Genomic DNA, 14296 nt, shown 5'->3' with positions numbered 1-14296 from the left:
CCCCCTGCCCCCCGTGCCTTCTCTGCGGCCTGGGAGAGGTCTGCAGGGCCTGCCTGAGTGCAATCAGGCCCCGCCGCCCCCCCCGCCCCCCCGCGCCTTCTCTGCGGCCTGGGAGAGGCCTGCAGGGCCTGCCTGCGCTCAGGCAGGGCCCCGCTGCCCCTCCGGCTTGCGTGCCTTCCCTGCCGCCAGCTCCAGCTGATCAGCGGGCCTCGTCCTCCCGGTGAGTAAGGGGTTCAGGGGCTCTTCTCCCTCCCCCCTAGGGTGGCGCTGGGGTCAGGGTGGGTGTGGAGGGCCCGGGAGGGGGTGGCACTGGGGTCGGGGTGGGTCTGGAGGGCCCGGGAGGCCGGGCGGGAGGGCGACCTGGGGCAGGGGCATTGTGTAAGCCGACCCTCGGCTTATACACGGGTGCCTAATTTTCCCCCATTTTTGGGGTAAAATTAGGCACCTCGGCTTATACGCGGGTCGGGTTATACATGAGTATATACGGTATTTAGGAAGATCAATATGAGGAATACTTTCTTTGTCAACTGTCTCCAGCTAGATTAAATAAAAATTTCAACTCCAGCATATGTTGGAAATGCTCAGTGGAACTGACAGATTTCTTTTGAATTGGTCTCAGGTTCTTTCAGCCATTTCTGGTGTTAGTATAAGGTAGGAGCCGTTAGTAGCTTTACAGGGTCACCCTAAGCAAAGAACCCAGGCTAAGGCTGAGCTTTGTCTTATGTCCTTGAATTGTTCTAGGCTGCAGTTCACAGTGGTGGGTTTCAGTGCTGGCCTGAGGCTTCTGGATGTTTTAGAATGTACCAATGTATAATGTATAACCCTGTTTTGACATGTGACCGTTCAGAACCCATTTTGGAGATTTCATGGTAACAGCTTATTGAAGGCAGTCTAGTTTAAGCCACTCTGCATAACATTTGCCTTCCAGAAACAAATAGGCATGTAATTACTCTGTAATCACATAGTAATTAGTGTCTACTATGCCTATATTGCATAATTATATGCCCTGCAAATTACATGGAAATTATACTTGGATTTAGCATGCAATTTTGAACACTGTGTTTTAGACAAAATAAACTTGGAGTTTAATACATAATTATAACTGCACTAATGCTGAAATTCTGTAGAATGTTAGAGCTATCTATTGGCAATTAGTTTTTGTGTGGGTTTGACATATGAGGCTGTGATCCTCAAAGCACTTATACTGTTACAGTCCCATAGCAGAATGGGCAGTTATTGAAGCGAAGATGGGGACAGTTCTACATATGCCCAGCCAAATAAACATACTATTGAGAAGGGGGCTTAGGTATGAACTTTGGACATTTCCACCTGCATATTTAACTTTTAATGTGAACCAACACATATATGCAAAATTGCTGACCCAACTGTGCCCTGTTTTTGCAATCTACCCACTTTTTAAATGCATGGATTGCATGAAGGGAGTGGACATATGCAGGAATTTTAGTGTGCACATAAGAAGAACCCACCTGGATCAGACCAGTGTTCCATTCAGTCCAGCATCTAGGGCTGTTGGAAAAAAAATCGGTAAAATTCGGGTTCGGGCTTATTGGCCATTTTTTGGGGGGGGGGGAACCTGAATGCCAAATTTCTTATACCGGTAAAGGTAGGAATTCGGCTTTAAATTCAGGTATCCAGATACGTTGTATCTCTATGGAGGCATGGGCCGAACTTTCCCATCGTTTAAAGCCCGGCTTCTCTGGACCCCCTGACCCAATCTTCACCAAACTTGGAGGTTCTTGCAAGGCGAGTCCCTTCTAGCTACCCTGAAAAGTTGGGACCTCTACCTGCAAAATTGCCCCCCCCCCAGGAGCCGCAGAAAGACATTCCTGGAAAAGCCGGATTTTTATATGGCTTTTTCAGGAATGGCAAATTTGGCTTTGCCAACCTCCCAGATTTTGCGGACTCCGTAAACCTGAACCCAAATTTTACTGAATTTGCATTTTTTCAGTATTTTTTTGGTTCGGTTTTTACCAAATCCACAGCCCTACCAGCATCCTGTTCCTCAAAGCAGCCAACTGGTTGCCCTGGAGGGCCAATAAACAGGACATAGATGCCTTTAAGGTCTTTCCTTAATGTTGCCTATTAGGACAGGTATTCAGCAGTTTACAGCCTCTGAATGTGAAGTCTCCATTTAGTCCTCATGGCTAGAAGCCATTGTGGAACCTGTCCTCCATGAATGTATCTAATCCCCTCTTAAAGTCATTTATACTAGCAGCCATCAGTGTTTCCACTGGCAATTAATTCCACAATTTAATTATTCATTGAGTAAAGAAGAACTTCCTTTTATCCATCCTGAATTTATTGCCCATCAACATCCACATGAATCTGTTGCCCCCAAGTTCTAGTATTATGGGAGAGGGTGTAAAAGTATCCACTTAAGACAGTGTAGATTTCTTTGTTCTGAAGGACAGCAGGGAAAAGACATGCAAGAATTGCTTCTGCTCTCTGTATGTCTATAACCTATATCTTGGGTCCATTAGTGGCTTGAGGATCACAGCTATAAATATGAATCTTGCTGTTAAATGCTACTTCCTATATTTGATTTTGTGTTGTTATGGTCAGTTGTTACTACCAAGAACTTCTTGAGCTGATATCTTCAGTATCTCAATAAGAATAAAGTGGACATGAACATTCCAGTTCAATAATAATCCTATTTCTTTGTTCCTTTTATACACAGTGGAGTTTACGATTTCAAAGGGGAACAACTGTTTGGATGCAGCAAAAGCCTGCAACCTAAATGATACCTGCAAGAAACTCCGATCGGCTTACATAACCCCCTGTACCAGCAGTGTGTCTAATGAAATCTGCAATAAGCGGAAGTGTCATAAGGCCCTAAGGCAGTTTTTCGACAAAGTTCCCCCGAAGCACAGTTACGGGATGCTCTTCTGCTCCTGCCAAAACATTGCATGTACAGAAAGGAGACGCCAGACTATTGTTCCCGTGTGTTCATATGAGGACAAGGAGAAACCGAACTGCCTGAATTTACAAGATACTTGCAAGACGAATTACATCTGCAGGTAAGATAGCACATGGCAGTGGGGTGATTAATGAGATAGCAGAGGGAACCTTTGGAGCGGCTGAAATTGCCAAGGCTGGGAAGTAGCATTTTCGCCAGGGAAGTAGCATTTTCGTCAGGAAAGGAAACCTGACATCTTTAACAGAATAATAAGAACATCTCATTAAACCCGCATCTTGTTAAAATATCTCTTCCCTTTGGAAAACCTAAGAGATTATATATGTAAAAGAGACAGACCTTTTCCAGAAGAACTCAGGAGGAAAACTTTTCTTTGCTAAAAGTTATAAAATACTTGATTTTTCAACAAGTTAAAAATGTTTTTTTTTAAATATCCCTTTTTCTAAATACTGCCCAATATCTTGTGGATTAGCAACTTAGTTTAGACCCCCCCCCCATTATGTCCTTAGATTTAACAGATATAAAGTGGTAAATGCCCAAGCAGGTTTCTGAACTGACATTTTAAGATAATCACTAAGAAGAGTCTAACTAAACATCACTCAAGTACAGCTGAAGACTAAGGAATCTTGCTGTGGCAAGTGAATTTATCTATTAAGGCTTGTTGAATATTGCATTTCTGTTGTTACCAGGGTTTTCTTACTGAAGTCTATGAACTATGCTCACCTGCTCACACCTACCAGATAGTATTGTTTTTTGTGTGCAGTGCATATGTCATCATAGCCCATCCCACCAATTCTGGCTTGCTTATGCAAGGCTGAGGATTCTGCATAACTGTAAAAATCCCTACAAATCCATTAAGGTTATGATTGATCTATGCTCCATGGTAATATTGTGACTCTCTGACATAACTCTATTTACATCCGCCTAAAAACATGCATCTTCAAACAGTAGTGGGTCAGGATTGCTCTCAGCTGCACCCTCCTCCCACAACTTGTATATCCACATTTGATCTAATCAGTGCATAACTGTGTAAAGTTCACCATGGTGGGAGCCATAATGTACATCTCAGTGTCAATGTTTGTGGTTCTATAGGTTGTTGAAACTACACGTCTTAAACTGTATGTGTTAATGAATACATGATGCATTACACTATTACATTTAGGGATGCTTGGTTCTCGGGGCACAATATGTACAAGCAAGCCGGGGCAACGGGTTTGATTTGAAGATACAGGCTTCACCAGCAGATATGAATAGGGATGTTTCAGAATCATAATATTATCATTTAGTTGTTGGTTTTTTGTTTTATTACATATTACATAATAATACATTCAATATAATATTTATATTATGTCCAGGTTTCTTGAAGTACATAAACTCTAAAATTTAACTTTAAATACAAAAGGTGAAGCTGCTAAATTACATCATAGATGTGGACAGAGGGTCGATTGTGGGCTATTAGTAGACCGCTTAGGCTCAAATCAGACATTGCAAGTTTTAAGGGAACTGCCTTTGAAAATCCCTCAGGCTGATTCTGCACAGGACTGGGGTGTTGGGGGATTTTCTCAAGTCAAAATGGTTCAGCACTGTGGTTGTGTGCCCTATTCTGGAGCTGCAGAATGGGGCAAATAGAACCCACAGGTCTGTTTTGGCTCAGGAAAGCAGTATGAGGGGGAAGGCAGGAGCCTCTCCCCTGCACTCACACAGTCCTGAGCATAATCAGGCCCCTGCTGCTCTTTCAAAGGCTGTTCCCTGCAGTTCCTGTGGGATTGGTCTGAGAACCTAGACCCGACTTGTTAAAATCTGTAACATAAAGCTTGACCTTAAGTGCTTGCTTATTATAAAACTTTCAAAGAATGGTAGATTAGGTGGACATTGGCTTTATACATGAAGGTATTTCTTATGTTCTTGAACAGGAATGTATAATCAGGATCACTTATCACAGACTAGTTAAGGCTTAACTATTGTTTTATAAGTTTAAAACTTATAGTTCTGCTGAGGGGATTATAGCTGAGAGAGAGAGAGAGAGAGAGCACTGCTCATGCCTGTTATAAGAGATGCTTATTGTATGTGGCATATGTTCAGCTTCTCATGTGGAAAGACAAAAAACAGTCCTAACTAGCAACTTGGAATATCTGTGCCATGGTTCTGGGATGAAGCATTTCCTTTATAGTGATGAAATGGTAAGACCAGTGATGGAGCAGATCATTGTAGACGGTAAGGGCCAAATCTCCATGACGCTCATTTTCCTATGCTAGTTTATGTTGAGGGGTGCCTGTGACCTCCAGACAGCTACTTCCAGAGTCTAGGCTGTCCTTGGTTGCTAGCTGCAGCTAGTGACCTGCTTGTCCAGATGCAGTTAGTGTTCCACTCACTAAATGTGATTACTTGCAAGAGCGACTTTGGCCAGTGTCTCATTTTGCTGATTCACACAGTCTTGGAAGAAATGATAACCTCTCCCTGTCTGCCTCCCATTCCTGTTTACAGCCCTCTCTGCATGTTACTGTCTAAGTAGTAGCATTTTCACCAGAATATCTACTAGCGTTCCTGTGCATTCCATACTCAGAGGAAGTGGAAAAAGAGCCAGTTAATGGACATTATCCTCCTATTTAAATCTGTACCATAAATAGTGCCTAACAGGCATCCTTCTTGTTCTGTCTTCATTCATTTCAGCATCCGTGTTACTTAATTCCATTTCATTTCCTCACTTTCCCCTGACTTTATGCCTTTCGTTCTCCATCAGTGCACAATCCAGCTTTTGGGTTCAAAATGTTATTACTGTTTTTGAAAGCAACAGGAGTATGAAAATGGATTTCTTCGCAGATTACCAGTTCCAGTTCTCTTTCCTGTTAAAACTGCGCTGCAGCAGGCCAGGTCTCTGAGAGCCTGTCTCCTTGGGGGCATTTGTCTGAAGGCAGTTCATACCTCAGTGTTGATCCCTTGATTCCCATGGCATTAAGGGATGGCTTCCATGTGTGAATGATTAAACACCACACAAGGCATTTTAACACTGCTTCATGCTGCTTAAAATATGACACTTTTCAGTGGTGTCAGTTCACATGTTCAGCTGCAAGTCCTTAAGTGATGAGTAATGAACTAGTGAAGAATCAAGTGATTAACGTGCATTCATGAATCAATCTTTGACGTCTTATTTTACTGACCGTTAGACAGGATGTCTCCAGTAGATCTTTGGGAACATTTCCCAGGAGAACAGCATTTGTTTATCTTTTTCCACAATGGAAGAACAATCCCTCTTCTTACTCTGAGAAAAATGATAACTGCAACTCCAGTTACTTATGTGGCTGTCATGATTATCACCTCTGTTGCTAATGTGATGAGCAGTCCAAGAAAGATACAAGAAGTGACCCTTATTCGGTCACTTGATCTGATCTAGTAGGGCTTCACTATCACACCTAATTTGACCCTGTCTCCCAGTCCTATGAGATACTGCATTCATGCAGTAGCATATAAAGGTATAAAAGACTTGGTGAAGGAGATGTTTGCTTGACGCAAGCAGTGCACTAAGATCTCCACAGCAGATCTCTGACTCCCCTTTCATACTGCTCCTTGGCTCCCATTTTTTAATCATGTAGTTCCTCCCTTAGCTGCTCTGTTAGTAGGACTGTACATTTAACGAAGCATCCATTTGCCTTCTGAACTTCCCTCCTTACCAGAGTGGCCAACCTCCAATTGGTGGCTTGAGATGTTCTGCTATTACAACTGATCTCCATGCGACCGAGATCAGTTCACCTGGAGAAAATAGCTGCTTTGGAAGGTGGACTCTATGGCATTATACCCCATTGAAATCCTTCCTTTCCCCAAACCCCACCCTTCTCAGGCTCCACTCCCAAAATCTCCAGGTATTTCCCAGCCTAGAACTGGCAACCCTACTCTTTACCCATTTTCAATATGCTTTCAAAAAGCTGATTCTCATAGTTGCATCAAGGCCTCATGAAATCTTTGTGTTGGGGTTTTCTTCCCCCACAAGCAGTCTGAAAGGAAGCTTCCAAAATGTCCTAGTCCTGTGATCGAAAAATGCTAAATCTGTTTAGTATTTGTAGGGGCTAAATGAAAATGATTATATTCAGTGGCCTCTAGACACTTCCTTTGGGCACTGAGAGTTTTGTTTAATTTTCTCTTTAAATTGGAAAAAATAAATCAATAGAATAACACTTAGGAACATGTTTGGTAACTACTGTGATCTCCTGTCTTTTGGGAAGGTCATTATCTGATTATGTACCACACATATTGATACAATAAATAGAGTATTTGCACTTGGGATATATAAAAATTGTTGTTGTTGTTTCCTTCCTAAGGACAGTTCCTTCCCAGTCTTTCTGTTCGCTTCCAGTATCCATTAAGAGAGTGGGCTTGCAAATGCTGACATGAGAACTATCCGCTCGCTGGTCCTCCTTAGCTGCCCATTGACACCTTCCCCTTAAATGCATATTCCATTAAGAGTATATTTAAAAGAGACAGAGAAACAATTCTTGGTGCCAAAGGAGGCAAGATACTGGAAGATCCATGATCAGGTCTCTAGTGTGTTTTATTGTTGCTAACAGCAGTGCTTTGACTTGACGGCACTTTCCACCATCGAACAGCAGTCGCTGGAGACCCTGGTTCAGGTTAGGACCATAGCACAGGAGAAAGATGACCCCTTTATCTTACACACACACATTTGGGAGAAATATGCAGGCTATCTGCATATTTGCAGGCTATCTGCTATCTTAGAGCACATAAGAGTCCGAAGGGCCATTGGAGGCTGGCAAAATGAGAACAGGGTGGGAGAGTTTGAGCACAGGTTTGGGGAGGCAGTAAGTACATTTTTTCTCAATAAATAAAGAAAGAAAGAGTTCACCTTTCTTACTCCACTTTACATCCCTGAACTGAAACTGGACCCCCTGCAGTGCTGATTTGGGCATAATTAAACTGGCACTGGATACCTTCACAAGCCCCCTTGTGCTTCATCCTACGAGCCCTTTGGATCCACGGGATCCGCGCAGGTTGGTGAAATCCTGTACCAGCCATCTTTTGCATTGAGCCTGATACAGGTACAGGCCTTGATCTCTCAAGGCTTGATTCCTCGTGCTTTATTACACGATTATTTCATTTTCATTTGCCTTACAGTCACACGTTCACAAATTATTAATGAGGTTGAAGAAAACTGCAGATGGAATGTACACCTAATTATTTTTTAAAAAAATCCAAGAGCAGCTAAGAGCTCAGCATTAATCCATTTATGCAGCCTATTAAAGATTTGAGGAGAATGGGGAATACAGTAGAACAAAATGACTCTTTCTTTTAAAATAAAAATGTAATTAAAGCATATTCATGTATTGTCCTCCACAGCTGCTGTGCATAAAATGGTCAAAGGAAACAGCTTGGCTGCTATTTAGTTTGAAGTAGCCAAAAAAGTTTTTCTTTCCCCTTTGGCTTGTTCAGAATCCAGATGTGTTTTTGTGCTTAAATAAATAAAGCATAGTTCTTAAAGATGGAGCTCGGCAAGTGCTATTGTTAAGGACAGTGTGTTGGCTCATTTTCTCTTGTAACTCACCCACCCGTTCCAATTTTTTTAAAAACGAAGCAACTTTTATGGCACACGGCTTAAATAGTGTTTTTAAAAATATATGTGCTGCAAGAGCTATTTCAAGGATCTTATGCAGATTTTCTTTCTAGATTTCGTTAGTACGGGTCTCCCTCAAACACAAAGTGCAAGCAGGTGCACAATGTGCATTTGAAAACCTGCCATGGAAACCACAGAGGGTAACTATACCAGAGCAAACAGCAGACAGCATACTTACATATGTATGTACATGTAAAATATGTAAATATTGATTGGAATACCTGTTCCATCATGTCTGAAAGCACATTCATTTGCCAAATGGCAACTGGCTTCAAGCTTCACACTATTATCTGTAAACAGAGGTCTGGCCTTAAGATGTATTAGCTAATTGTGCGAAACATTATGTCTTCTTGTAGAATTCTCTGCAGATGGCTGTCCGCAGAGCTTCCATGCAAGTGAGTTTTCCCATTGATTGCATTGTTGGGAGAACATCCACAGACTTCATCTTTGATGCAGCTGTGGGAACAGTTTTATACACCATGGCTTCTTTGCACCACCGTGATTTAGAAAACCATGTGTGGATCTTGCAAAATCCTTATATTACCTTAGTAGGCAAGCACTGGGCTTGTAAGGAAGACACAGACTCCATAGTTCTAACAGAAAGAAATTAAACAGTTTAGCTGACATAATGAAAAAGAAAGGATAACAGACTAAAAGGAAGGGGGGACGGGGCTTATAGATGTGGAGAGGTTAATTGAACACACTTCAGACAAACTCATTGTTACCTATCAGCAATTCAAGATGAGTGCAGAAGGTCTTCATCCCAAGTGTACCCTAAACAGCTTGACTAACAGTACAATCCTGTGCAATCTAAGCCAGTTGACTTCATTAGACTTAGACTGGCGTAATTTAGCATAGGATTGCACTGTAACCCCATGTAGTCCTGGCAAGAGGTGTGGACTAGGGTTTCCCCTGTGCCTGCCTGCAGTGGGTGAACTCCTGCCCTTGTCCTCCATTGCCCATGCTCAATTCAATGAGCAGCAGATCCAAGCGTGGCAGACCCAGGCAGTTGCCTAGGGCACCAGAGGGCAGGGGCACTAGTGGTTACAAAAGAGGCTTGCTGATGGCTAGCAGCAGCCCTGAGCCCCTGTGCTGGCTCCCAGCTCACCTTGCTTGGCTTCCCCCATCGCACTCCACCCCCGTGAAGGGTAGAAGGAGGAAGGACAGGCAGCCACCTGCTCTACAGTGCTGGGCTCTGCTACCTCTCTCCGGCTTCATGGAGGGCATGGCACAAAGGAGGGAGGAAGGACAGGAGGCCACCACCTCTGCCAGCGCTGGCTCCACTCTCTCCACTGGGACTGGAGAACGCCCACCCAGGGTGGCTGGCAGCTCAGAATGCAGCCTTCCAGGCTGGCCAGTGGCTTGAACCATGCCCACCCAGGCTAGCTGGTGGGATGGGAGCAATACCAGGCTGGCCAGCTGGAGGGGGCCACACCTAGGCTGGCCAGCGGCAGGTGGAGTGGGCTGGCTGGCAGCATGGAGCACACCAGAGCTGGCCAGCAGGAGTGCAGCCGGCTAGGGAACAGAAAGCCCTATGGCTGGCCTTTCTATGATTTATGCACATAGGTTTATTATACACAATGCGCATGCACAAAGCAAAGGAATATTTAAAATAGCATATTTAATGGATGTGACCTAGTAGTTTGAGTGTTAGTTTCAAACTAGGGTTCAAGTCCTGATGGGACTTGTCAACCTAATCCTAAACAGTTCCCTGTAATCAAAATGGGGATAAGAGTGACCTACCACATAACATGCAAGGACAAGCAATATAGAGTCTTTAAAGCACTTTGAACATTATAAGTGCAATATAAATGATTAATAGCATATATCAAAGAAGAGACTGTTGAAGCATGATATGGCTTATGCCAGCTATAATGTTCATGTATATTTTGAAACATTTTAAAAACATATATTATTCATTCAATACAGCCTATTACATTTTATGCCACAGTTTCTGAATAAATCTACAAATGTGTACTGCCAGTTCCTTATTGAAAATGTGAGCATTCATGTGTGAACCTTCTTCATTACCTATATTTCAGATCATCACATTTTCAAGTTATTGGAGCATTTGTAGTGTGCAAAAATGCAGGGTCGGGCCAAGTGGTTTTCCTATAGAACATTCTCTTTCATGTACCACAGTTTGATCTCAGTGATTTGTTATGTTCTCTGGTTTTAATGGGTGGCATATGAGGGCAGATGTTTAGTGGCTGTTTTTTTTTATTATTCCACTACTGAACATTCAGTGCAAACTAGCAGGTTGACCTGTGGAAAGAAGTATTTCTAGGGTACACTTTAGTCAGAAGAAATCATATTAACACTGGCAAGTGTGGAAAGGTGGAGAACGTTTTTCAAGTAATGCCACAGAGTTATTTGAGTGAGTGGTCAGCTCCTATTTATTTAAGTGAGGCTTGCACAGGAGATGTTTCCAGTGGATTGAGACCCATGGCTTTCACGTTGGGGATAAGGTGTATGGCGTCCATAGCCAGAGATCTTTTTTTCATGGATGCGAGCTGTGCAAGTCACATGGTCGGATTATTACTGTGAGTTCAGATATATTCCAAAGAAAAGGTCCTTCTCTTCTATTACATCGTTATCGCTTACTCCAAGGAACTGGGGATCAAGTACCTCCATATTATGTTCACAGCAACATCCTAAGATAGGTTAGTCTGATTGATTCAAAGCCACCTCTTAAGCTCCATGGCTAGGTGAAAATTTGAACACCACTCTTCCTAGTCTAAGCAAGGCTCCATGCTAGCTCTCTAGTAATACCTGAGAATGCTTGAAGTTGTGTGCTGTAGGACAGTACCAGTTATGTTGTGCTGTTGGAGGTCTTCTTAACTGTGCCTTCTCCTGTCACACTGACTATCCATCTTTCTCCCCTTGATGGATCACATAAGGATGGTCCCTGCAGCACAGAACACACCACCTTGTGGAAGTGTAGCAGGATACAAAGCCGTCCACTTCTGCAGTTGATGGCAAATAGAAGAACAATTAGGATAAATAAAATGTTTTAATGGTGCTAAAGTGCATGGGTATTCCAAACTGAGAATTATTGCATTAATGCACATCCATCCTTGCTTTGCAAAATCACTAAAAAGTAACCTATTAACACACCATATTTTCTATGAAGAAAGCTTTTTAATGAAAAAAAATTGCTGTCATTAGAAGTGATCAGTTTTAAAAAACAACAACAGAAGAACATCCAGGAGTGTTATTATTATGTGTATGTATATTGATACTTGCAGAAAGAATTCTTCCCTAAATTATCGCTGAAAAGAAAATGTCTAACGCTTTGGAATTGAAATATCAGAATTTCAAAAAAAGTTCTTCACTGTTTGTTCAGTTGCCTAACTTTGCTAGTGTTCTGCTAGAGAAGGTCATGAACACGAAAAGCCTGGCAATATGGTGTTATGGAGCTGTTTTAAAAGACAGGGAAGCATCAAGCAAGAAGGACAAAAAATAAAATGCAACCATCAATGCTTTCCCATTGCTCTTCCACTTTAACACCTCCTCACATTGCTCAGCTTTATGCTTTAGGACTCAGACAATGAGGCTTTTGTCAAGCAGTTCTGAAATTTTCCTTGCAGCATTTTTCTAAGTCAAAAAGTTTCTTAAAGCCCACATTGGCCAAAATATATGATGACAGCTTAGGCAACATTGGTTTTTAAGCAAATAAATAACTCAAGTGCTAACATTAATCTTTGGTCATGTTAACTTAGACAGGTTCTGATTTCTATCATATAACTTTCACCATTGCTGTCTTAAATCCAACTGATCTTCCTTTCTATCATATAATGTTCATCAATGCTGTCTTATATCCAACTGATCTTCCTTAGTCTCAGTAAAGTCCTGCTAAAAACACAGGGTAGCCAATGGTAATTGTGAGTCCTGCTTTGAGTAACTTGCTGTTAAGTGGGTTGTGAAATATTCTTCAGAAGATACTGATATAAAATTATTCTTTAATGGCATTATTGGCTTATTACAGTTTAACCCTTTCTGAGGAATACGTGGCCGTCAAGTTAGAGTATCTTTCAAAGCCAAGGTGACCTGTGGGTTTATCTTGAGATCAGCAGTTTAGCTCATTTCGATCTCTAATTTGTTTACATAAAGTGATTAAACAGAGGCTACAGAAACAAGCTGAAAGCAAGATAGAGACACTGGTTAATTACATGCTACCTTTTCATTGTGAAATAATTGACTATAAGAACAGAACTCTGATCATTATCTTCGTTATGCGGAGCAGAATGAAGTTCAGCATCCGCTGCAAGTACTCAGTAGCGTGGTGTGTTCTAAGGTTGTAACCTGAGATGTCCTCAATTCTGAGTAAATGTGTATTTCTTATTGTGGTGGAATTCCCACACCCATGTAAACAAATATAGAATCTGATCATAATTTTCTGTGTGGCTGCTGCTTACAAACTTCCAGCAAGACTACTCAGATTTAAGGGAGAGTCTGTCATCCCTAGACTCTAGCCATATGGTAAGACAAGCATTATAGGGTAACATGGCAATGGCCCACTTATCTCATTGCTAAAGTCTAGATACAACTGGCTCTCCATTCAGATGCTCCACCAAGGATTTTTAAAGCAGAGACTGCGTGGAATCTGACTCTTTTCCTTGTGTGATTGGCAAGGATAGGAATGCCACATGTAAATCGTTGTTCATGAAAACATACCCTTATTTGCTGCAGATTGTGACCTGGAAAATGCCATGGTCTTGACCAGGAACGCTGGGGTTCATTTTCCATGTACTCTTTAGGCATTGTTTCAATGAAACTAGATACCAAGAAGACCCAACATGAGATGGATTGACTCGATAAAGGAATCTATGGCCCTCATTTTGCAAGACCTGAGCAAGGCTGTTGATGATAGAATGTTTTGGAGGACTTTAATGCATACAGTGGCCATAAGTCAGAAGCAACACACATACGCAGATACTAGGCTCTGGCTGGTTAATGTGTTGCCTCTCTGGTATGCCACAGGATCTTTAATGCTTTTCTTCCCCCATCCCATCCCATCCCCAACTATTATTGCTTATTTCCCTCTCCATGACTGTAGCTCTTGCACTGCCTTTTCCTTCTAAAGCTAGCTGCTACCTGTGATTGGCTGTGGAGCTGAAGACCAAGTGCATGTAAGGGTCTCACATTGTCCTCCCTTTTAGTAGCTGTGAGCCTGCGGAGAGGAGTGGTGGGGTAAAGTGAATGGAGAAACCAGGTGAATAGTGATGCAAGCTTTTGCTTGCCAAATACTGCCCCCTTCTTTAGTCTTGCACAGGCACCACTTTCACCACTGCCGATATTTCTTCTCCCACCCCCTTGTGGATCAAAAATCCTTTCCTGGAATCTCCAGGAAGATGCAGTCTAGCCTCTTGCATCCCTAAGTCTCTATGTCAACCTTTGGGTGTCAAATTCCAGCTAAGGTAGGAGCTGGCCATTTTATTATCCCAGGCCAGGATGTCCATTAGCATTTCCAAAGTTTTGATTGTTGGTACTTGAGTGATAGAGATGTAATGCATGGTGTAATGGTTAAGGTGTCAGACTAGAACCCAGGAAACCCAGGTTCAAATCCCCACTCATGCCATGGAAGCTTGCTGGGTGACCTTGAGCTAGTCACACACTCTCAGCCCTGACCCTGGCTAGTACTTGGATGGAGACCTCCAAGGAATACCAGGGTCACGACACAGAGGCAGGCAATGGCAAACCACCCCCAAACGTCTCTTGCCATGAAAACCCTATGAGGG

The 14296-nt window shown here is 42.5% G+C and overlaps 1 protein-coding gene across 1 annotated transcript in view; it reads left to right on the top strand.

Moving 5' to 3' along the window:
* The window catches only part of GFRA1 (GDNF family receptor alpha 1), a 254718-nt gene that overhangs the window by 166731 nt on the left and 73691 nt on the right, over positions 1-14296 (top strand). Inside the window, exon 4 of the mRNA XM_056849616.1 lies at positions 2699-3038. Within this exon, the coding sequence (XP_056705594.1) occupies positions 2699-3038 (340 nt within the window). The remainder of the gene's footprint in view (positions 1-2698; positions 3039-14296) is intronic.

This window comes from Euleptes europaea, chromosome 5 (genome assembly GCF_029931775.1).
Source record: "Euleptes europaea isolate rEulEur1 chromosome 5, rEulEur1.hap1, whole genome shotgun sequence".
NCBI lineage: Eukaryota > Metazoa > Chordata > Lepidosauria > Squamata > Sphaerodactylidae > Euleptes > Euleptes europaea.
This window is presented reverse-complemented; position numbering and strand designations above follow the sequence as displayed.